General features: G+C 42.2%; 1 protein-coding gene across 2 annotated transcripts in view; it reads left to right on the top strand.

Annotated features, from left to right (window-relative positions):
• Window positions 1-24,599, top strand: part of LOC127065330 (MOXD1 homolog 2) — a 149,967-nt gene that overhangs the window by 69,250 nt on the left and 56,118 nt on the right. For both annotated transcript variants that reach the window (XM_050997514.1, XM_050997513.1), the window contains exon 3: window positions 10,239-10,547. In XM_050997514.1, the coding sequence (XP_050853471.1) occupies window positions 10,299-10,547 (249 nt within the window). In that variant the 5' untranslated portion in view covers window positions 10,239-10,298. The remainder of the gene's footprint in view (window positions 1-10,238; window positions 10,548-24,599) is intronic.

Raw genomic sequence — 24,599 nt, 5'->3', positions numbered from 1 at the left:
AATAAAGGTTTTTTCAATGACTTTTACCACTCTACATTTATTTACATTCATTTTGCGAGACTCATTGTTCGATCTGCATATCGTTAATCAACATATGTACTCGCTCGTATCAGAATACACAAGATAACGAGTGCTCCTCGTTACGGATGGTAAAAAGGTACACTCACGAGATACAGGATCTCCGGCGTTTGAACTTTGCGAGACCGTCGGAAAGAGGAGAATCGGACTCGAAGTCGACCGACAAAAGAATAGCATATTTCTTGTCCATTGTCTCGGAGAAGTCGTCCTACCAGGCGGCCTCTCTTTCTCTCACAGTTTTAACGTCCTACGTACGAGTCTATCGGCGACACATCGCGAGCGATAAATCGTATGCGATATGTTCTCCCTCTTCTTTCTCCCCCCCCTCTCTCTCTCTCTCTCTCCTGTTTCTCTCCTGCACTCGTTCTTGGCAAAGTCGCAAGGGAGAGCTCGTTGTCAACGGTAGGGACTCGTGTGACTTTACGAAAGAACTTCCGTTCTCGCAGGTGCAGGAAAGACGCACCGTTGCTCGTATAAAAAAGAAAAGTAAGAACGAGGTAGAGAGAAAGAGAAAGAGAGAGAGATCATTGCTACGTTCGGTAGACAAAGGATCGAGCATGAAACACGTAAGACGTTACGCACGATGCTCGAGTCGTTCGACCAATCGAGAGACCTCTACCATGCCATCCATTTCTTTCAAACTCGATAAAGTGAGAGAAAGGGCGTGGTTCTTGCAAATTATTTCATCGAGGCGTAACCGAACCGGGTAATATCACTGGGAACGAACGAAGAAACGCGTTTAAAAGAGCGAAGCCACTTTTTCATCGTAAAGTAAATTATTAGATAATTTGTATTTCAGAATCGACATATATTATATTTGAGCATACTCCCGGGTTATTCGAGATCGATAGGCGAGTACGTAAAGTCGAGAGAAATCTCGAGGATGCATTGAAACGGGTCGCGTCGTCGTCAGCATCGTCACCCACTCGTCTTACACTAGCATGTAACTATCCGTCCTCAGCATCCGAGCGTTCGCCTTAAGGGGATAACGCGTTCGGAGACTTATCTCATAATATATTTACGGTTACGTTACGACGGTCATATATTATCCCCAGACATACGGCGAACCTTCTTATCCTGCCACCGGTTTCTTCTCCACCCCCTTATACACACTGCCTCACCCCCGAATGTATTATGCATTCCATACGCGCTATATTCTTGCATGCTCACACGTTATGTGCCTCATATATTTTTGACCTCGATCTATCGGCTTCATTTCGTAGCTGTTCCAGCTCTTACGTATTATTTCTCCCATTTTTTTCTCAAACTTTTCTCTTCTCATACGAGTGAATACAAGAAAGGAATGGACAAGAGCAAAATGCTATTGCGAACGACGATATCTCTTTTCTTTCTTTCTTCGAGTCCTTCCCATAAGTGCTCCTTTTCGAATCGCGTCGACTGGCAGATCTTCGATTATTACTTCCTCATTTGTGCACCGGGTTCATAGAAATATAATTAAATTTCCAAGCGTACGCGACGCGAGAGAGTACTACGGTACTGTGGTAGACGATTATGGGAATTGAAAAGGCGTGGAGGAGGGTAGAAAAGCTTTTGAAAAGCGGCGTTAATTAGAGCCAGTCAGGATCGATGGCCCTATCACTTTCTTCCTTCTCGCGCTTTTTTCTTTCTCTTCGACTAATTGGGCAAGTGCTGCAATTAAGGAAAAGAAAGGGTGAGAAGTTGCGTGCCACGTGTATCTTTGAGGGATAAGGTTCGAAGGGAGCTTTCATGGATTTGAGAAAATAATGCGGAGGGTTCGAGCGGAAATTTGCTACTGCAAAGTTCTATCGGGGATCGATCGTCCGAATTAGCTGGATGCATTCTCTTTTCTCTTTCTCCCCGATTTCTTAGTTCGGTGGCAATGCTTCGAGCATTGCATCGATTCGTAAGAAAAGTCATTTAATATCGACTTTTAAAATTCATTTTTATCGACGCTTGATAGCATCCTCGGAATTACGCAACGCGATACACGCTATTTAACATCAACTCAAGGCGATATTTTATCCTCGAAGGATCCTAGGGCAATGTAAGTTTTTCGTTCCTTTCTTTTTCCTCTCGCCCCATCTCGCTCTTGTTCTCCACCCACGAGCAACAATCTTCCGCTCCGCCTAAGCTACTTTTAACTTCGGAAGTTTGTCCGTTCGCGCGAGAAACAGTGGCACTTGTCTCTCTTCTTCCCCTTCCTCCTTGTTCTTCTAGCATCTTTTGTCGGCAACTTTACACTCACTGCATTATGAATACCAGGATTCTGCGAAGAACTTATTCGGCTCGGTCATTTTTAAAATGGAAAACCACAGAAGCAAAGTGGGTCATACGCTTAGGTTCGCTGCTTCGTAACGCTTCGCTCGTTGCTTGTTAATCATCTTATCGGCTTCTTCCTCCATCGTCTACTCTTCTTCTTCTTCTCTTCTTCTTCTTCTCCTTCTTCTTCTCTTTCTTCTTCTTCTTCTTCTTTTTCTTGTCTTCTTTGCACTTCATTCTAGAAAATACTAATGCTTTCTCGCTCAAAGGGTGCCACTCCACGCTTCTTTTCTCGTCGACCACGTAAACGAAGTTGCATCTCCGTTAAGCTCTTGAATGTTAAATTGAGAAAAGATTGAAGTGAAACAAATTTTTAGTTAGCTTCAGATATAACCTCATCAATTAATTACCATCGTTATTAAAGAAAAGAAAGGAAAGTTTAATAAAACGTTCTGTGGAACGTTGCATTTTCTTCGCGTTTCATTGTATTATTCTCTTTCTGCCGTCGTTTTTGCTATTTACTTCTCTTTCATAGAATTTTTTTCTCACAGATATACGTACGCTATTATTCTATCAAGATCGAGCAAACACATAATAGCACCTATGAATAATATCAGCATTTAATCCAGATAGTATTTCTTTCCCGATTAAGTCGTCGCTCGTTAGCTCGGACTCGTGACGTTAACAACAAATACAGGAGAGAGAGAGAGAGAGGGAGAGATTCACAGAAAGAGGAAAAAATGAAAATAATATATTCATAGAGAGGGTATCGTGAAAGGCACGGGTCATAGCCCCAGTTCTCGTTTGATAGTGAGTGCCGTGTGCCATAGCAATTAGCTTCCCTGTAGTGTACTAAATTGTCGTGACAATCGTAGCGGTATTATCTCTCTTATTTGTAGTTTCTACTAGTGCTATTATTACTACTACCAACGCACTGGTCTAACGATCACTGAAACACCTTTGCGTTTAACTCTTTTTGTCTATCTCCGCATGATACGTATTTAAGAACACGATGTCAATTATTATTAAAATGTATGAATTATATCATGCATTATAGGAGAATTATTTAAGACATCTTATCGCGTCGAAACGATCATAATTTGCTGTGGTTGAAACGACGTAACTATGTTCGCAAAGAATAACGATGTTCCGTGTATAAAAAATAATTGATTAGTTTTACTGTAACGCTCGTGATGTAATCGAATAATCCATGAAAATTTCAACTAGATCGCGAATATTTTACTGGGATTTTTTGACGTGATTTTCACGAGTACCTTCGTCCAAAAAAGAAAAAAAAAACAGATAAAATCGGAGAAGAAACGGAAGAATGTAAATCACGCTCGATTTACGGAACGCATGGGTGATCTTTTTTATGTTTTATTCAATAGGCGAACGGGAGCATTAATTGCGAACCGTGCCATATTTCTTCCTCTATTTTTTTATCTTTTCTTTCTTTTTTCCCGCATTTTAACTCTTCGAACGAATCGTCGTAAACACCGATATGGCTCGTTCGCAAATTTTTGGTTTCGATTTTTCAGTTGGAAGTTGATGTAACGTCCAATACCAGGAAGTTTAAAGAGACTGGAATAGCACAAATCGCTCTCTCCAACTCCGATGCAGGAGACACGTATTTACAGATATGTACGTAGGTACGACCGAACCTTCTCGTTCGTTTGTTCGTTGCTTTCCTCGTATTTCGTATTTGAACGTACTGCGCGGCTCGGTGTATAATTTATTGTACTAACGACGTTGGTCGTTCTAATTCGAAACTCGTAACGATATGCAGCACGAGAGAGAAAGAACGAGAGAGTAGGAGCTAAGTCCAAGAACGTAAGACGATTTTGCGAACGTTCGACGAGATAGCAATTTATCTCTCTTTAAATATATGCTTCCGTTTTTTTTTTCATAGATTCCTACGAAGATAGAAATTTCCGATTAATGTAGGGAAAGAATCGACGTTCTCTCGACGTAATTCACGATATCACGAAGCTTTCGAATTATATGAGAATAAAAAGTCAACAAGCACGAGAAACGAACGAAATTCGTTCGTTCATTCGATGGAAATAATTATAATCTTAGTCAAAAGCGAATGGGTCGCGTATGTCAAGCCTTTAAAACTATTAATTTTCCCTAGGATCATAGGTTTCGTTTACCTTAACAACGTTGACACGCCTCGAAACGTTTAGAAGCTTGACTCTCGGTGGGATAGTAACCTAATTTCGGTGGAGTTTCGAATCGTTCTCGCACGATATTCGACGATTTTACGGAACGCTAATTGATGTGGCCGAGGACGAGGCCACGGATTATCCTCGTTGCAGATTACCTCCTTTATTTTTTTTTCTCTTTCTCCCTTTTGCGTCGTTTTTCTCTTTGCTGTTTTCTTTGACGAAGTAAGAAGACCTTCGTCGGGTGTCACGATGATGGATGAACCAGGTAGGAGAACCTCGATAAGTGTCCTCGTAATATTATAGTTCGTTGAACCGTTCTTTCGATACTTTCGAACAAACCGATGTAGTTTAACTTTATCGATTTTTATCTCGTTACGGTAAAACGATATACGATATTATATGCAACATGATATTCGCATTCATACAACGATATTTCCTTTCAAACGTTTCATTGATTAATAATCGTGAAACGTTATAATTGACTTGCATTAAAGAAACGAATTAAATATCAGAATTTAAAAGTTACGGGGCCTTGCTTTGTAATGGCCGACGTTATCTCCGATGTCATCCACAGAGATTACATTTCAACCTTATCCCTTTTTTCCTCCTTCAGCACTCTTTTGTTCCCTCTTTTTCTCTTCTTTTTCAAGGGAGCCGCGCGCGCGTTGAGATCCGTCGAAAGCTACGTGTTAGACACGGCTCTTCGTCTCCTACACATCGGTGACACATAAGCTTCGCGTGCTTAATTAGTTAACCGTTTCAACGAGATCGCAATCGCGATACATACAAAGCCGAGAGATCGTCGTCGGTGTAATCGTGGCAGGAATACGATTTTAATTACGGAAGCCTCCAGTAAGAATCGAAGTTGAGTTAATTGGAAATCTTTCTGGTCATTGGAGATTTAGCGGAAGAGGGACGGATGATTGAAAATATGTATATTTTTAATAATAATGCTCGATCGTTCGCTATGATCTCGTGAATCTAATTATAATTAGAACCTGAAGGAGAAACGTTTTTAATTGAATTTGAACTCCCTATGAAATTAATGAATTAATGGATATGCAGTTGAAAAATTAAAAATCATCCGCGTATCTCTAATCGAGAAACGCTGAGAAATTGTAGCAAAGACAAGCTGAACAAATATAATGAGAGTAAGAGCGAAAGCAGAAAAGATTTTTCCGCACTTTTCCGTTGGAATTTTGATGGGCGAAAAAACGACAACGGTCGGAAGTAGAGGAAGGAAATCAAAAGGGGGCGAGGGAGGATCCACGAGTATGGAAATTTATGTGAAATTCCCATGGTCGGGTTGACTCGCAACCGTACATACGGTATCGCATCATGCGCGGGCGAATCCAAATTTTGCTTTTGACATTCGTCGCTGCTTTCGCAACCGTGCTGTTTATTTAGTTTACGTTTTTAATTACTTTTAACGTCGACGTTTCCACGTCCTCGAAAGGTATAAGAAAAAAATTAATTCTCTAAACGAAGACGCAACGTCGGACAATCGGGACTCTCGCGCGAGTCGTATCGAACAATTCGGAGGGTAAAATGAATTTCGCTTTTCAACGTGGGAGGCTGGTTTACGATAACGTTCGAATTACTATTTAGAGGACGTTTATAACCGCATTGCGTCTATATCGCGCATGGAACGCAACGCAAACGATCTAATCGCTCGTCGCGAATGCATTCCAGGGCGGCTAACAAATATCAAATGCCATAGAAATACCAAATGGGCGCGATAAGTTACGCGTACGCGATAGTGCCAATGACAGCGTCTCGGAAGAGCAGGTAGTTCTCGCTGGGATTATGCCGACTAATCGTTCGATAGTCGGCGCGTAAAAACTCATCTCTGACGGCCATCTAAGCGAGCGTTTCATAAAAGTGTATTTTTCGAAATTGTTAAACGATAGTATCATCAAAAGTTCGTTTCTTCGGTAATCTATATTTGAAAATGTCCGATAGGTAGCCGTCGGAAGCATTCGTAGCGGAGAATATGAAATGAGAGAAGGGAAAAAAAAGTAAAGAAAGAGAGGAAAGAAATGATCGATCGTAACTCGTCGAGTAAACGAATTTGCGCTCGAGTTGCCAAAATATCTATGCATCGGATACAAAAGGAAAGTGCTCGAACAACTCGACTAATCACCGTTCACCTCTCACTCCGTGTACGGAAAGCTCCGTTGCAGCGAACGTCGCCTCCCCCTTCGAACAGCAGGCGAGCGTGAAACTACGAAAACGCATATACCATTTCGAATTCGGACGTTTTACCGAACGCTCGTCGATTTATTTAACCCGGCAAGCACTAGAGGCTTTGTACGAGCGAGAGCGAGATGAGCGAGAACGAGTGGAAAGAGGAGAAACGGAGGGAAGGGCGATTGTGGAAAAGCGAGAGGACAGGTGAGGCGTCGGGTTTGGTACAAAAGGGACCGGAAAATCGAGAGAACGAGAGAGACAGATTGACGGCGATAGAACGAGGCTATGCGATAGGCGTAAAGGGAAAGAGAGAAAAAAAATGGGGAGGGAGTCTCTAACCGCTCGCGCAGAGTGTCTACGTGAGTGTCGCGAGAGGGTTGACGAGGGATGGAGCTTGGGTGGGAGTTTTGGCGGCGAGGGGGCATCGAGGGGGTTGTTGGACGTTTCGGGTTGATGCCACACCGGTACTGGACGCAATTTGAGAGCAATCGACTGAACGACACGCCGCAAATCAAAGCCGCTGCTGCAGCTTCGAAGCTCCGCCACCTCCGTAACCACCTTCGCCATCTACTTTCTCTTTCTCCTTTCCATCCATCTCGCCTAACTACTCCGTCTGCGCTGTATCCTCTCAATTTCAGTCGACGCTTCCACCCTACGCACGAGCGGTTTTGAGTCGAGTTGCCGCGACAGCTGCTACTGTCGATGCATCGCCATTTCCTAGCAGAAATAACAATGGCACCGGCATCCGGGGGCACATTACACCCCCGGTTACCGTTAATCGAATCGATCCCCTTCGGACGGACGTTAGCCGCGCGGAAAGTGTGTCCACGGATCGACCGAAATCCTACCGCGTGTCGCACGAGAGTGAGTCCAGCGACGAATCGTAGAGATATTGTTTCGCTCAAATATTTCTTTTGCAGCTATCAAAATACCACGCGTTGGTCCGAAATTGCGTTTACCACGTTTGCTTCTCTGCATCGATCAAAAGACAAATATAATAATTGAATCGCGGATACGAATGATACTTCCCACGATAGAGCTGTCCAAACGATTCGAAACGAATGCCTTAAACGACGAAATTGCTCGAAAAATCGACGTATCCGCGTTCACCGAGGGTGGCTTATTTCTCGTTCGTCCGTCCATACCCTCTCGCGATCTCGATCGAAACATCCGCGAGAATAGGTATAATTACTCGATTTCAATCGGACCCAGCTAGGCAAAAGTTAATCGCGTACCGATCGATAGCGGCTTCGAATTGATCTGTTTACGATAACAGCGACTATACTCTGGAATAGATTTGACTAGGCAACCCAGCGCCCATACGAAATTCTCCAAACTTGTAGCTACTCGTGATTTTGAAGAGGGTCCTCCCTTTCGGACGAGCGAACGCGCGAGAGAGCGCGTTTGGACTTCGTGCAAACGCTTTTAACGCGCGTCCAACACTTCTCCACTCCCCGATATACTCTCAATTTGTACTCGATTCGACTCGTTAAACGTTTATAACGCTTCGTGTCGCCATAGTCCGGCCAAAAAGCTAAGATTTAATCTATTTTATTTGTTAAATCATTTCTTTTTGTTTCTTTCGTGTTTTTATCGAGAGAAAAAAAAGAAAACAAAAAAAAAGGGAGAGAAAAAAGTAAAAAGAGGCAAGCTGTGGAAGGGTTGAAAAAGCGTAGCAATTTAGCGAATACCAAGAGAGGTAGCGTGTTTGCTTATCAAAGCGCGAGGTATTCGAAAAAAATATAATCGAATTATAAGAATAAAATACGAGAGGGCGCTGTTGGGCTGCACTACCGCTGTCATCCACAAAACGTTGACACAGCCAATTTTCCCCTCAGAAAAAGTGATCAGCGTTGAGCGATCGATCGCTACACAATTTTTTTTCCTCTCCATAAAAGTCATACTATATCTTTTGTTTAACTCTCTAAGCTATTTTCTCGCTTTTTTTTCTCTCTTCCTTTTTTTTATATAAAATGAAAATTGTAAAAAAAATTGTTATTTTTCGTAAACCTTTTTTATTCCTTTTTGTCTTCGTCCGTTTCTTTTGTTGCTTTCAAGAAAGGGAACAGGTTAACTGGAACGCATTTAATGACTTCGTTTAAGTCTGGCTAAACGCTTGTTGACCCTGTTTAACGATACTCTCTGCCGTCATCTCGACCGATTGGTGAAAATGCAAATTACACGTTTTATCGTCGCCTGGCAACGCTCCTTATTCTGTCTCCTTCTTTTATTCCTTTATTATAAAATTACAACCTTTCTTCACAGGTCTCGCGCAATGCACGTCGACGAAGAAGCAAACCTTTTCCTTTTGAACATCCAGTCGGTTGGAAACTCCATTTTCTACAGTTTTCCGTCGAACCGATTCTTTGCGTACCTCCCTTTCTTCCTCCTCTTTTATCATTTTCCTCCCTAACTTCTATCCTTTTTATTTTCATCCTTTGTTCCCACTTACACCTCCACGTAACTTTATAATTCTCGACGGAAACAAAGTCAACGTTTCTCTCTCCCTCTCTCTCTCTCTCTCTTTCTCATTTCATTTAATCTTCACAATAAACGGAGAAAAAGGTCAATATGACTTCATAAAGAAATGAGGAGAATGACTGGATAAATAACGCTACGTATGTACGTATATATGTAAGTACATACATACGCGCAGCAAATCTATTATCAAGCAGCTTTTTCACTCGGATCGTAAGTGTAATTTTTTTTTTACAACGACGAGTAGTAGTAGACGTTCACAAGACACAAGTGCACCTTTATGAAAAATATTTGTACATTTGGCTATCTTTAGTTCGATCGGATGGTCGGTGAATTGATTTAAAGTGATTCGTTTCTTCGTGCGCCTTTTGTACGTACGTATCTGGATCGAGGGATATTCGCGGAGACGATGAAATGCATAGCAAGAGCTGAAATATTAAAAGAAAATGTTGTTCTCTTTGCGCGATCGTGTTAAAAAGTTTTAAGTAGCATGAACCGGGGTTACCGGTAGAGTGACTCTCGAATATCGTTTTAAACTGTAACACGATATGTCATACCCGAAAGTAAATATCCGGGGATAGTTCCAAAACAAAAGTTTTATCTTCTACTAACGTGAAACTGTTATTGTTACGTATAATAAAAATTTCAATTCTTGATACGTAGTACCTATACATGGAAATGATTTTGTATTCGTACGAGTAGAAATTTTCGGCGATAATATAAATCGTTGCTCGACCGAGATCTAACTGCTACGAGCAAAAGAATATCAATAACGGTGAAAGTTTGGCGAATGCGGCAAACACGACGAAGACGGGCGTGAAGCTGCGACATCTCATCATCTCGCCTAAAAACACGCCGGTCGTTTTTCTTATTGGGTGGAGATGCGATCGAAACAACGTGCGTGTCCGTGCGAATCGGCAAATACAAAACGAGTCCCGAGATGGGTAGTTTCTAAGGTGTTAAGTCTTGAACCGCGATATAAGGATACGGAGGATAGCAATGTCCTTTCGTAAGACTATTTTCGAGCATCTTTTAATTAATTTCAATTCGACGTTCTAAAGGGTACATTATCTCTTTTTACAGATGCACTGAAGCAGATCGTCGTTTCGTAAAAGAGAGAGAGGAAAAAAAGAAGAAGAAACAATGAAATTTTTGGCGTTATCGTTCCTTCTTTTCCTCCTTAACAACGTTTTCTGCGTCGAGTGGAAACACAGCGCGATCTTGGACAATAATTTTCTCGTTCTCTGGACGCCAGGCGACAAGGAAGTAACTTTTGAGATTCAAGTGAAGACACTCGGTTATGTCGGGCTCGGTTTCAAGAAGGAGGACGGTCGAGAGGGAGCCGACATGGTCATCGGTTGGGTGGACAACAACGGTCAGGTTCATCTGCAGGTAAGTGCTTTCGATCAATTTTCAGTAGTAAAATACCTAAACGTTGATTTCGTTTATAGAAATTTAATTCAATAGTTTGTTTTTCATCGACGATCGTATTTCACGTTGGAGCCGGGATTAAATCGATTGATATCGTCGGTACGATAGGCCAGATCGGAGCAATTATTCTCGACTAGATAGAAAATGTTCATAGGTATCTATTTTCCGAACGCTAATGTCGCTAACGATACGCTACAATTTTGCCTCCTTCGTTCCGACAAATAAAACAGCAAACGATCGAAACTCGGACGATTATTACCATCCGAGATTACGCATCCTCGCTCGATTACCGCCGTCGTGCCGAGAATATAATCGTATAATTATTTCCAAGCTACCGATCCGATACGTACCAACATCCGCAGACACGTCTGATCGCACGCACGCCTTTACGTCGTAATACGATTGTACGCGTAGTCAAGTCTTTGCGGAATATCAATTACGCGGGGGCGAAAGAGAAAGAGAGAACGGTAATAGAGACTCGGATAATCATGGTCGTTCCATAGTTAAGTAACGGTTCTCTCTCGTTCGATCGGATCTCGTATCGATAATTATGGATCTCGGCAACGAAAGCGGCGAGCCTTTATTAAATCTCGATTCCTCCTCAATTTCGATCCTATTCGCGGCGACATACCTTCTCGATGCCTTCTCGATACTTTCTCGAAGGAGCGCGTAGGAGCTTCGCGAAAAGTTATTGTCGATAATCGGTCATCGTTTTCGCACCGAGGCCTGTTCCTCCTTCGAATCGAGTACTCATGAATTATTCAAACTCTTCTCTCTTTCTCCCCGTCTTTATCTTTCTACGACCGTGCTCGTTATCGCAACGCAAGAATAAAATTTCAAAGCACTCGCTGTCCTCGATGAATATCGATTGTCTCGATCGTTCGATCATTAGCCGTGAAATCATGCTAATTCCTTTTGGAGAATCAATGTTCGATATATTAGGCTTTATCTCGATAGAATACCACTTTTATCTCGAATCTCCGAAGCTTCGTTAACGTGCGAGTTATTCGACCGAAAGAAGGCCGATATCAAAGAGAAATAGAAAACTTCCTCTAAAAAGCTCTTGAAAACGATTAAGCGTTCCGCGATTCATCCCTGTGTCGTGTTTCACGTCCACTATATGACTCGTCCTATGTTAAATCATTGACAGAGAAAACAGGAGGGAGAGATGGGTTCTCGGCCTCCGACGAAAGAAAAAAGTAACGGAGTTTAGTCTCTCCATTTTTTTGTCTTTTTTCTTTCCTTTTTTTTCCAACTCGCACGATGCCACCTAAGCCAGCTTCTTCTTCGAGATCGTGCCAAGTATACGAGACACGTGATATGTTTTCTCTTCTTCTCCCCCTTCTTCTTTTTCTTCTCGGACATCTCATAGTTCCATTAATGGGAACCCGTAAAAGTTTAGCTGTCAGCCACACCATACAGCCGAATATATTTTTTAACCCCAGCCGCGCGAGAAGTTCCTTCTATTCTTCGAGCAAGCGTTTTTTCTTCTTTGGATCGTTCGCCGCACAATTTTTTGCTACACTTCGTTCTTGCCAGCTTTTACGAGTCCCGTGAGCCTTTCTCATCTTCGGCTTTCACGAACGCTCGAGAATAGCCCGCGCGATTGCGAATAAAAAACGAAAACGGAAACATCAATCTAGGTACTCGTTATATTTTATCATTTAATGGCGTTGTTCTTTGCTGGAAATCAAGCAATGCGAATTCTTCGCGATCTTAATATTTTCTACGTGATCGGAGGACGTAACTCATTAATCGAGCTTTTTCTTTCGCGGTACTTTTCTAGATCGCAAGAAACTCGGGATCGGATTCGTAACATCCACGAAACAAGTAAAAAACACCCACGCAAACCTTACAGCTCCCTCAATGATACGTCTCCACCGAACTGTCAAATCGCACGACACGACTACTTATTCCTACGGTTGGGATTGGTTCAGAAAACTGCAACGAACGTCTTCGTATTTCTTCTTTCCTCGTTCCTCCTCCTTGCGTACCCATACGCTTCTTTTTCTAATTTCTTATAAAATGGAAAACAGTCATTCGAGTGCCGACGAAAGAGAAAAGGAGATAGATAGGACTCGATGCGATATAGGAAAGCAATCTTCTCGTCTGGCGACTCCTTCCTAGAGGGTTGACCAAGAAGAGAGCAAACTGCTTCCATGTATCTATCTATCTATCTATCTATATATACTTATATACACGCACACACATACGTACGTGTGTTCACGTATCCCCGTAGAACGCGTGTCTCTTTCTCTCTCTCTATCTATCTGTCTCTCTCCATTACCTTCGAGATCTCCTAGGTAGGTAGATATCGCGCGGTGGTAAGGTAGGTAGATAGGTGGATAGCTAGCTAGTCAAGCTGCAGATCGCGTCCGTCTCGCGTGTCCGCAATTTTTCCGCTAGAATCGTTGCCGCTCGTTCCATAATGCATGCCGTACCGCGCAATGCTGTATGCGATGCAGCCATTGCCGGACGTTCTCATACACATAGAAAGAGAAAGAAGCTGGAGCTAAGAGAGAGGGAGAGAGAAGAAGCAGGAATGGGAGCGAGAAGCTTTTTCGTTATGATCGTAATCTTAGAACCAGACCAGCCGCGGGCATTCAGACTGGCCAGGCGACCAAGCCCCTGATACTTCTAGCTCTCGTTTTCTTGTCCTCCGTCTTCTTCCTTCTCCTCCTTCTCCTCCTCCTTCTCTTTCTCCTCCTTTTTCTTTTCCTTCGAACTTGTACTAGAAACGAAGACGTGCCTTTACGCTGTCCTTCCTGTTTTCGGACAAAGTGACGCGACTCCTCCTTTTCCTTCTTAGACTCGTCGATTCGTTTACTCGCATTTTTCTGCCTCGCTTGCCACCTAGTCGTTCGAATGCTCCAAATTGTTCTGGATATCGTCCAAGATGGAGCCGACAATCTAAAGCCTTTCGTCATTCTCCAGTGTTCGCGACTAGCCGATGCTGATTATAATGATTGGTTCAAGGGTTCGATTAAAGGGACGATAATACGCGGCGACGAGAGGACGGGGAATAAGAATGTGTTTTCGATCGCTATACGTAAAACAAGTAGATACGCTAATTACAACGAATTCTCGCACGTTTCGCTTACTCCTACGATTAGCATGCATTTATCCGCATCTAATCGAGACCTCGTTATCCGCTCGAAAAATGGTTCCACCATAATCACGCTAATTCTATTATACGTCGTATAATGGCGAACGCGTAGGAGATAGATAGGATAAGTACATAGGTATACATATTTTGCGTATCCTCGCAAACAAATTTACTCGTTATCAAATCCGATGATCGAAATCCGAGCACGATTATTCTCGACTTTAAATACCGATTATTAGCCATCAATTTAACGAGAACGCCAACGATTGAAATTATTCCCATCGCTATTCGTTGCTATCCGTAGCTCTCCGCTCGCGTCCGTTCGTTCTTCATTCTATAAATTCTCATCGTTAAAGTCACTTTATGACGTTTCTCGGATCGATTCGAACGATCGCGACCATTGGGCCATCGTATATGCGACTATTAGAAGTATCCTCTTCTTTCTCGACTTGCCACATGGAAAAGAGTTGGGCGGGTCGAGTAAATCTCTTCCAAGAAAAAGGATAAAATGTTTAGTGCGACTTATTTCCTAGAATCAAGACGTGTTATTATGGAATTATAGAGTACGAGTGCTATCGCCGATCTAGGCGGTAGATCGTATTTACTGTCTTTAGACTTTCCTACATGCCGGTCTTTACACTGTCTCTTATCGAACGAAGAGAGAGAGAGAGAGAGAGAGAGAGAGAGAGAGGGAGCGAGAAAGGAGAATTGGTAACGCCGAAGAGAAGGATAGAGAGGTCTAGGGAGATGAGAGAAAAGAGCAGGAAGGTAATACCTCGCGCAGAATGAAATTCTTATTCCGCATTCTGCGTCGGCAGTTTGCCACTGCAGTCGAGTAAAGTGGTGGAAAAGTGTGGTACGGATAAAAATGTGGAGGTTGCCGGTATGCTTCGTTTCTTTCCCTTTCTCTCTTTTTGAGCCTGAAATTCAAATCCGTCGAACGAGATAAAAAGCGCGAGAGAAAGTCGAAAACTTTTTTCTTTCTTTGTCTCGATCCCTCTTTTGCTTTTGCTTTGTTCCCGTTTTCTATAAATTCTGTTATTGATGTTTTATTGTAAAATAACGCAATGGATTATTTAATACGATTAAGTTCCATGATATTCTTTCTTCTTTTTCCTTCCTACGCTTTACTCTCGTTCTGCAAATTTGCGTATGCGAAGCAAGCAGGATATAGGAAATATGAAATATAATCAAGTAATCATTGAATTAACGAAGAATTATGAAAGACCAGGGAGATTAACTCATTGTCAGGAAATAAAACGCGCGGTACACTTATCACGTCGGAAAGCTATCTTTCGGATTTTCGATTTTTATCCCGTACTTTTTTCCTTGTTTTCTTTTTTGTTCTCTTCCTATCGAGAGGTAGATATCCATATTCCAGCAGTCGTTTCGTTCATTCAATTAAAATTTACCGTATCGTGAAATTAATCGAAATTAATCACCGTCTATGAGCATAAATATCATCACGGGCGAACATTCAGAAAATCCTCCGCTCGCGCATTAAATTCTCGTCTCGACGCGCGTATCGTATTTATTAATCAACCGTGTCGAGAATTTAATTTCAATCGCGCTCACGTATCTCTTACCGCGAGGAATAAATTCTACTCGGTTGTTTTCACGAAAAACATATCCACCTACTAACGCGTCCACGTTTAGGTTACAATGCGGTCCATTTTGCAAGAATTCGAGAATTAGACCTTTGATCCTTTCGACGAAATATATCATTACATTCTGTTCTTGCGATACGCTCCAATTCCAGGTCGAGCTTCGCTCTTTATCCAATATCATCCCCCCTTTATCAAGATCAAAACATTCTCGTTTCGCGCAAAAGGCTCTGTATTACTAGCAGTTTGCGATTAAATCATCGATAAGCTTTGAAATCGAAATCTGAAAAGGGGGGCACGGACAAAGAGGAAAGGGAACCGTCCGAAATGAAAGAAAAAAGAACTTTTCGATGGTAGGAAGGAGAAAAAAGAAGAGAGAGAGAGAAACAATAGAGTTTAATAAAAATGCGTCTACCGTGCTAGCTTCGCAGTCGTGCACACGTCCCAGCGTGTGCGACTAGCTTTCGAAAAGGGTAGCCATAGAGAGAAAGGGAGTGAGGAGTTTAAGCTCGACCCAAAGCCTAGGAAGAGGGGAGAGAATAACCGTGCAGAGGCTATTCCCAAGGTACTCCTGCCATGGGATCCCTCCAATGCGATTTTACCCGGCGTAAATAGGATTCAGCGTAAATGCAGTTACGTGCGCGTACATACTCGTACTTATATACGTCTATCCATCCCTGTGCCCTACTTACCGTATGCGTGTGCGTTAGTGAGACAGTGCAAATACGTACGCACGACAGATTTGCGTTTAATGTAGCACGAGGAAAATCATTTCTCTTTCTCTCTCTCTTCCTTACGCGCGTAGCGTATGTTTTATCTTTATCTCTTTCATTGTTTCTTTCTGCTTTAGCATAAGTTACGTACATGTTCTTTCGTTCTCGTTGCAATTCCGATAGAATTTCGCAGCAATTTCGACAGAAATTTGTAATAAAGTTGGTCTAACAAGGATGCTATCTATTCTTTTTCCTTTTCTTTCTCGTTTTCAGCTTAGGAGAAGTAACGTTAATTCCAGCCATACCTATTTTCACGTTGTTGAATCGAGTCGGAACGAGAAGTCCTGGTATGGCATTCAAAATGAACTCTACCCATCTCTCTCTTTCTATCGTTTTCTCTTTCGGCGGTCTTGATAGGGGCGCGAAGTGGTCGCACGAGTGCTTGATGCGAGTAGCTGAGAAGATTTCAACCTCGCATGCTGATTCCACCTTTGAGAGCGTCTTCGGTTTTCTGCCGTTCCTTTTTTTCCTAGAGTCTGTTTCGGTTGCTTGGAGAATCTCTTGAAAGGCTCGCTCAAGTGCCCAAAGACGACTTTGATCCTTGAGCGTTGAGTTTCGCGAAGAGACTAGATTTTCTTCTTCCTTTTCTTTTTCCACATTTTCTTCGTCTTCCTCCTCCTTTACATAAATACGTATTTGATATTCCAAAAATTCTTCTCGTGGTCGACATCGCAAAAGACTTTTGCCAAATTATAAATTTTTACTTCATGTATTATCTCTTAAACGCGTTTTAACTTTCAAGGCGTTACACGTCGGAAAACGTAAGAGAGATAACGATGTTTAATGTAGAATCGAAGCACGGTTACCTAATCGGATAGCGCATTGCGATATCGCTTTGGCATAGAGGCATTACGTGTTATTTGCGAACGTAATACCAACGGCAATACACTTTTCTCTTATGATTTAACTGTCTCTTTCCCTCTCTTTCTCTTCTTTCGTACGAATAGATTTACTTTATAGCTTTTACCGGGTTAGTTTTGTTATACGTCGGCTAAACGTTCGCGCCATATAAACTACATTTACGTGATCGTTAAGAGCTTATTTAAAAGGAACGAAGGAGAATTTCCTGCATTCTCTTTTCCTCCTCGTATCGCATCTTCTTCTTATTTCCACGTATGCGATATCGTTTCTCCTCCTTTTACTTGCCTCTCCTCCTCTTCTACTTCTTTCCTATGCCCTCTTTTCCTCCGCCTTAGGAATGACTTTTATATCCTCCCGTAAAGCCTCGCGCCGATACATTTTTCTTTCCTCGTTGCACACGATGTATCGTAACATACATATGCGTGCGCACATAACCTACGTAAATACGTTTGTGATACACATAGCCCAAGGATATTCGTGCTTAGGTACATATGTACATATACTATCCACTCGGATATTTTTCCTTTTCCCGCACGAAACAATAGCGAACCGTATAAGCGGTCAGAAAATATTCGTGCTTATCGATAGCTCCTTACAATTCTTTTTCTTTTCCTTCCTTCTCTTTTTTCTTCTTCTTTTTTCTTTCCTTCTTTTTTCTTTTTTCTTTTATCGAGATCACCGGTAAGAACCGGAGAGAGGAGCACAGCACTTGGACCCTCTTTGATATTCTTACGGAATTCGTACTCCTCTCTTATCGGGAAAGTAGAAAAGAAATAATATATGTCTACGCATGTAGTAGAAAACAAAAGGAAGTTTGAATCCTAAATATCAGAACGTATGGAAGCGGAGTAGACATGTCTTTGAAATTAGGTAAAAAGGCTTTTACCCTCTCCCTCCCTCTCTATCTATCACGAGTGAAACAATAAGAGCGAAGGAAAAGGAAAGGACAGAAATAAAGGAAACAAAGCGTTTCACTTGCATCCGTCTTGGAATGATGGATCGTAGCTCGTTTGGTGAATATAGATCGGCATTATAATGCATCGGTACGCTTCGAGTTCTTCTCTCTCAAATCGGGCCACTCGCTTCGACGAAGCACCGCTACTTTCTCGATAGGGAGTCGCGATCGCTCGAGTCGATACTGTCAAAACTCTCGTACATGGGGCGTGAACGAGTACTCTGCCGGGACCACCGGAATTATTATCTTTTGATTTCCCTCGTGTGCATCGGGTGGTCAAGAATTTTCAACGAGACCCATTTCTTTCGCTTTCTCTTTTTCTCTTTTTTCTCTTCGCCTATTTCTCTCTCTCTCTCTCTCTCTCTCTCTCTCTCTCTCTCTCTGTCACTTTTTTAACTTCAAAACTCTCGTCGGTTATCGTAGTACCGCGATCCACCGATACTCCATATCGGTTTATCAATCGTGCGAGGAATTATAATGGAGTGCGACGCGTAAACTCGTGCTAGGATCTGTCGTTAATTTCAATTGATATTTTTCAAAAGTCGTTTCTTATCGATCGTATTAAAAAGAGAGAGAGAGAGAGAGAGAGGAACAGGGTAATCGTCAGTCGAGACAAGAACATCACTTTCATTTCTCGCGCGTGCATTAATCGAGCGATTAAGCGATTAAGCGATTAAGCGATTAAGCGATTAAGCGATTGATGTTCCCCGGGTAGATGAAATGAAAAATCGAAGTTCGAAAAAGCTGTCGCAACGATGTGACGATCGAAAAATAAAACGGTAGACGATATAAAATAACAATTATACGCGTCGGGGAAACGATTAAAGAGATACATTTTTCCGGTCAGCAAGCGAATGATCGCAACTGTCACGAATTCTACTGTTCTCTCCCTCTCTCTCACTCTCATAAATATGCTCAGCTCTCTGTTATCAGAAACTGATATGTCTCTGACAACTGATCTGATACGAATGCAAATTCGTAGGCACGTAGACACATAGTTATTGAGCCGTGAAATACGATCTGTCAATAAATAATGGTAATCCGAGGCTAGAGATCGTATGGGAATTCTGATTTCACCGTTTTGGAGATACTAGCCGAGATGTAAATCGTAATTGATGCTTATTTTTCACTTGCCCGTCCCATCCTTGTTACCATAAATCCTTCCTTCTTTCGCTGCACTCACGATCTTCCGACAGATAACTACGACAGTACGTTCGGCCCTTCGAATCGAATCTAAAATGCATGTATATACGGAGAAAACAATTCCGTTTGTTTTAATGAAGCTCGCAAGAATATAAATCGATTTTATCGTCCAACCAATATACCATCTCCCTTTCTCCCTGTCACATTCGTTTTCGATAACAAACGTTTCTCTTTGTAATAACTTCGTCGCATTTTCTCTTTTCTCTTTGTACTACGCGTCTTAAACGTCTTACGGAAAAAGATACAATCTTTTCTATCGTCTTATTAAAAAGTTTCTTTATTATAAAGTTATGTGTCCTAACTTTAATGAATGTCAAACAGTTCGAATCTCCTCTCCCGAGAAATACCCTCGACGAACCCCGAAGGAATCCCACCTCCCTCCTCGACGTTTTAATTATTTCATTAGGCAACATTGACTCTCATCGGTATCTAATTACGCGGAATTAGATGTTCTCTCCGTGTAATAAGTTGAAACAAAACGAAAGTAAAAGGGGATTTCGAACGACGAAGGTAGAGCCAAAGCGTAACATGCCCGGGAAGAAAGTTAGAAGCGTCCTGTTAAATTGGGTTCAACTTCTATTGGCTTTCTGGGACGATGGTATACAATTCATCGATCGTGTTGGAGGCTAAGCCAATTACCGATACAGGCTTTGTCTTTTTGTTTCCGTAAGGTACTCCGTTTCTTTCTTTCTTTCTCTCAACCTTTCGCTTTCGCTTTCGCTCTAATAGCCGATTCTTTTACGACGAGAGAGGTTTACGAGCGTCGTTCGTGACTAACGTTCTTCTCGTTCCAAATATTTACAAAGGATTTCTAACAATTGTAATTTTTGTCAAGGATCGACGTGCGACGTGCGACGCGGGACAGTGAAAAATCGATCGTTGACGTTAAACGTTACATTATACATTGCGATCATCGAAGATAATACGTATTTCAGAAAATATACTTACACGTCGTACGTAACGCAAGGCAATTTCCGATAAAGTTCATTCTTTCTCTCTCAGCCTCGACGCTTTTCGTTTCAACTTCCGACGTTGGAAGTTCGTGTCGCGTACGGCTTAATACAACTACCGACGTTCTAGCGCATTCAATTTCAAAGCTTACATCGAAAAGGCATAACGGAAGAAATGGAAGTTTCTTTAACAGAAAAATCCATACGACAACGATACACCGCCGCCGTGCCTTTCGATTTCCAACTTCCCTCGCCACAAGTGGAGAACCAACGTTTCGCTTTTTTACTCTTTATATTTCCGCGATATTTACAGCTGCTCTGGATATTTGATTTCCTTTTTCGTGCGGTAGAAAGGAGGTATACCTCCTTCATTCCCATCGACGCGTTACGTATCTATAGATGTACGCGCTAACCTACCTATCTACTCTCGTGCGCGTATACGCCAACACTTTGATTTTTGATCTCGATTTTCGTCATTTCAAAATACGTCACGGTCTGCCGTTTCACGTACACAGATATTGCCATCGATCGATCCAATTTATCCACGAGGAAGGAAAAGATGAATCGAACTTTTCCCGATTGACAAAAAAGTCTCTGATCTTGTTTGCGATAGGTAGAATATCAAAGAAAAAAAGTGGAGAAGTTTGACGATATTTTATATCCATTTCAAGTGGACATTTGTCCGTATCCTTTTGGAATGGACGAGCACGGAGGAAGAATCGCTTTAAATACCGGTGGCTGTCCGACGAATTGTCGCTCGAACGAACGGACGCTATCGTATCCGAGCAGTGGCAGAGGATAAGAGAAAAAAAAAGGGAAGGCGTTATAAGCGTCGACATGACTGTGAAACGAAAGAAAAAGAAAGAGAGAGGGACAGAGAGGAAGAGTGTGTGTGTGTGTGTGTGTGTGTAAATGTTCAGAAGCGACGTTTATCGAGAAGCCACTGTCACGATCCTATCGTTACGGACCCTTACTCTTATTTTGACAAGTTATTCCGGTGCACGCGTTCGCCCTAATATCACCGAGGCCCACTTTGCATCGTGCCGGTTGAACGATCATCGATGGAACGGAGAATGGATTGACTCGATCCGCATGTCGACCGACATTTTTTGAGATAAGCGAACGGGGGGTGATTGGAATGTCTTTCGAAGGATCTCGATCGCAACATTTACTTTGAAGGATTAGTCTTCGCTTTCGCGTTTCTTATTATCACCATTGACGCGAATCGTTGATAATTTGAAACGATTGCAATTATCGAACGACGATAAATCGTGCTCCTTACGAATCGATCCAATAATTAATCGAATCCACGTTGGATTTTAATATTCATATAATATTCATAAGTATTCCGAGTGAAAAATGAAGGGTTCGCCGAAATATTCGTAATATTGCGAATCGCCATTTCGATTACAAAAGATTCGCATCTGTCTCGTGCGAGGATATAACCGGACGACCGACCATCCTTTTCATAATCGACTTTTATCGATTATCCACTCACCGACCGGAATAAACGCGCGGTTATGCGGGAGAAGAGAATTTTTCCATCGATTACTCCTTACACGCCTCTGCCTTTCTTCCGTGCAAGTAATTTCTTCTTTGACGACGATTTCCATCTCCTTTTTTCGTATAAGAATTACCACCTCGGATGTACCAACCACCGAACGAACGCGACCTTTCGAGACAAAATTCATAAAAAGATGCTGAAAGAGAAATAAATGGACGAAGGGAGAGACCATCGAAACGAATAGAAACCCATTGACTTAAATGGATAAGTACCAAACCGAATAACTGGATAGAAAAAAGAGCTCAAAGTTTTCTCGCATCGAAATAAAAAGCAATTCCAAAAACTTTACCGACACGACGAGATACAACTTCCTGTTCCTCTAAGTCGCACGTTTGTAAGAAGTAATTAAACAAAAAGGCTCTCATCTCTCTTTCTCCCGTCTTTTTATCACTTTTTACCACTATTCCATCTCTCCTATCAAGACGATCCATAATATCTGGCGGGCTTAATCCACCGACAAAGAAAGTCTACCGTACACCAAGACACTTATTTATTACCCTCCGTTTGCGAACGACTACGCGAAACCAGCCCTTTTTCCGAGCCAAAACGAAACGAAGCTAGGATAACGATACGGATGAAAACGCTCGTTGCGACATTGGAACGAGAAACTACACCGTGAAAGTGGAAAGAAAAAGACGGAAAATGGAAAATCCTTAATAATTGTTTCCGTTATTTTCGTTTTCCGTAAAAACCTCGAGAAAGTCTAAAAGCTCGAAAAGAGAAGTCGACTTTTTCAGTCCAACCAATACCCTCTCGTCCTTTCTCCTTTTACACGCGTAAAGCAGGATACCGAGGGACGGTTTAGGTGGCAGAACGATACAAAGGATCAAATCTGGCAGCTCTTAACGACCACGGCTTAGAATAGAATCCTCGGGACAAAACTGGCTTACACGAGGTACCTCGACGTGTCTCGTGGAAGAAGAGAAGGGTTGTTCGTTCGGTGAAGATCGGAGGGTGATTTCGAAACGGGTCATTTTCGGTGGTGATTGTAGCGGACGTCGGATCGCGCTTGGAAACAGATAGAAACTTAGTTTTAGTCGACAGATAGTGGAGAATTATCCTCGAACGTCGCAACCACCTTTCCTTCCTCCTTTTTTTCTCCGTTCTTCGTCCTTTTTCGTTCCTCCCCATGGTGTGCCTCTACGGGGCCTGTAACAAGCGCGACGGTGTAAGGTCGACTTTGCCGAGTCAGCCTCTCCGACTCGTACAACGCTTCCATCCTCCTGCCCATTCCTTCGCTATCGTTCTCTTTCTCCACGCTATCCTTCTTCCTCCTTTCTCGTATCGAAATTCCCGAGAGCTTTTCTCCTCGAGACGAAACAAAAATGCTCGTGTCTCCTCAAAGACATCGCCAACGAGGGTAGTTCGCCTCTTCTTTTTCTCCGTCTTCTTCTCGTTGCGAGGGATATAGGAGGAAATTGAGACGCTGCGAAAGCAAAAGCAAAAATTTGCGAAAGCACGCGAAAGGATTATATTAACGTCTGTTCTTAACTTCCTTGACTTAGAATGCCAGGGGATTCTTTAAGACTTTAAATATCGGATGTATGCTAATTGATGAATTGGAAATAATTTCCTTTATTGCCAACAAAAAGAGGTTCATTATCCTACATCGTTCTTTGGCTTTCATTAGACATTCTTTCGACCGTTTGATGAATTCAATTTTATCTCGTAGAAGAAATGGAATTACTAATTATAAATGCGCTCACGTAAGATGCACGTTGTTAAATTCCCAAGACTTGGGCGTACATAATGGAATTAATTTTTCGCAGCGCGTTCTCACGATCGAATTAGAGATGAATTTTTTTCGTTCGTTACACGGTTGAAAACCAAGTAATCTCGTTTTCCCGTTCAAGAAGATAAGCAAGCAGCTGCAACAGTCACGTGTAATACATTATCTCATCTTGGAATAATTACTTGAACGGATTAGAAAGGCCTTGCCGAAAACGGCGTATCTCGAACGTAATCGTACCGCTCGATGGACAGGTTTTAACAATAAAGGGATATCTTCACGTCATCTTAACATTTTTGTTTTCGGTATGTAGACGCGACGCGCTTGTAACGAAGGACGAGGAGGAGCTGGAAAGGATGCCGGTAAGCGGGCATCAAGATTTCAAAAACCGGCTACCGCTTTTCACTCCGCCTCTTCCTTCTCTTCGCGTGGGAGATACCAACGCGATATTGCAGGAAGCACGTGCGTGACACGCTTTTATAAGGCTTATTATGATCGGAGTAACAGCGAGGTCTCTCATTTCTTAAGATTCAGGTTGACGCTCGAGCGTATTCACGTGATCGTCGTGAATTCAATGAACTTTGAAACGATCGTCGAGTGATAAAGCGGTAGAAAGAACGCGGATGTGGAAGAGAGAGAGAGAAAGAGACAAGAATTCATAGATGTCGTAGATTTCGATTTAAAAATTATTTTCTTAGTATGTCGCGCGCGTATCGAAAATCATCGTCAAAGTTATCGCCCTTCAATTACCGTCTTTTGTTTTCTCTTCTACTTTTTCCTGCTTCATTTTCTTTTCTTTTTCCTCTCATCCTCGCGATACTCTTTATGATTTCAATCTTCCAGGCTTTGTCTCTTGGCTTTATGAGATCAACGGGCAAGAGATACCGACCTTCCAGACCGATTTTTACTAGCTCGTAGAAAGAGAAAGAGAAAAAGAGAAAGAGATACTGGTTGCAGCCTCTTAGGAATCGCCGAGATCCGACTTGATTACTTTGCAGCGATAAGGTCTTAGGTCGAGGACGAGTATGATGGGAGATGAGATCGCCGTGGGTAAATTAATTTCACTCTAGATCGTCTCTTTAAAACCGTCTCTCAACGTAATTGTTATAACGATTTCGACGGCAACGAGTAGAAATTCATTGCTCATGACTCAAAGAATAATTCGAAGTAATTAAGAACTTGTCCGATGCCAATTCGTTTTCATTTGGCGAAACGTGAAATTTTATCGAAGATTTAATGCCTTGGTATGCGTCTTTCTCGCACGGTCA

The sequence above is a fragment of the Vespula vulgaris genome, chromosome 7 (assembly GCF_905475345.1).
Source record: "Vespula vulgaris chromosome 7, iyVesVulg1.1, whole genome shotgun sequence".
Classification (NCBI taxonomy): domain Eukaryota; kingdom Metazoa; phylum Arthropoda; class Insecta; order Hymenoptera; family Vespidae; genus Vespula; species Vespula vulgaris.
This window is presented reverse-complemented; position numbering and strand designations above follow the sequence as displayed.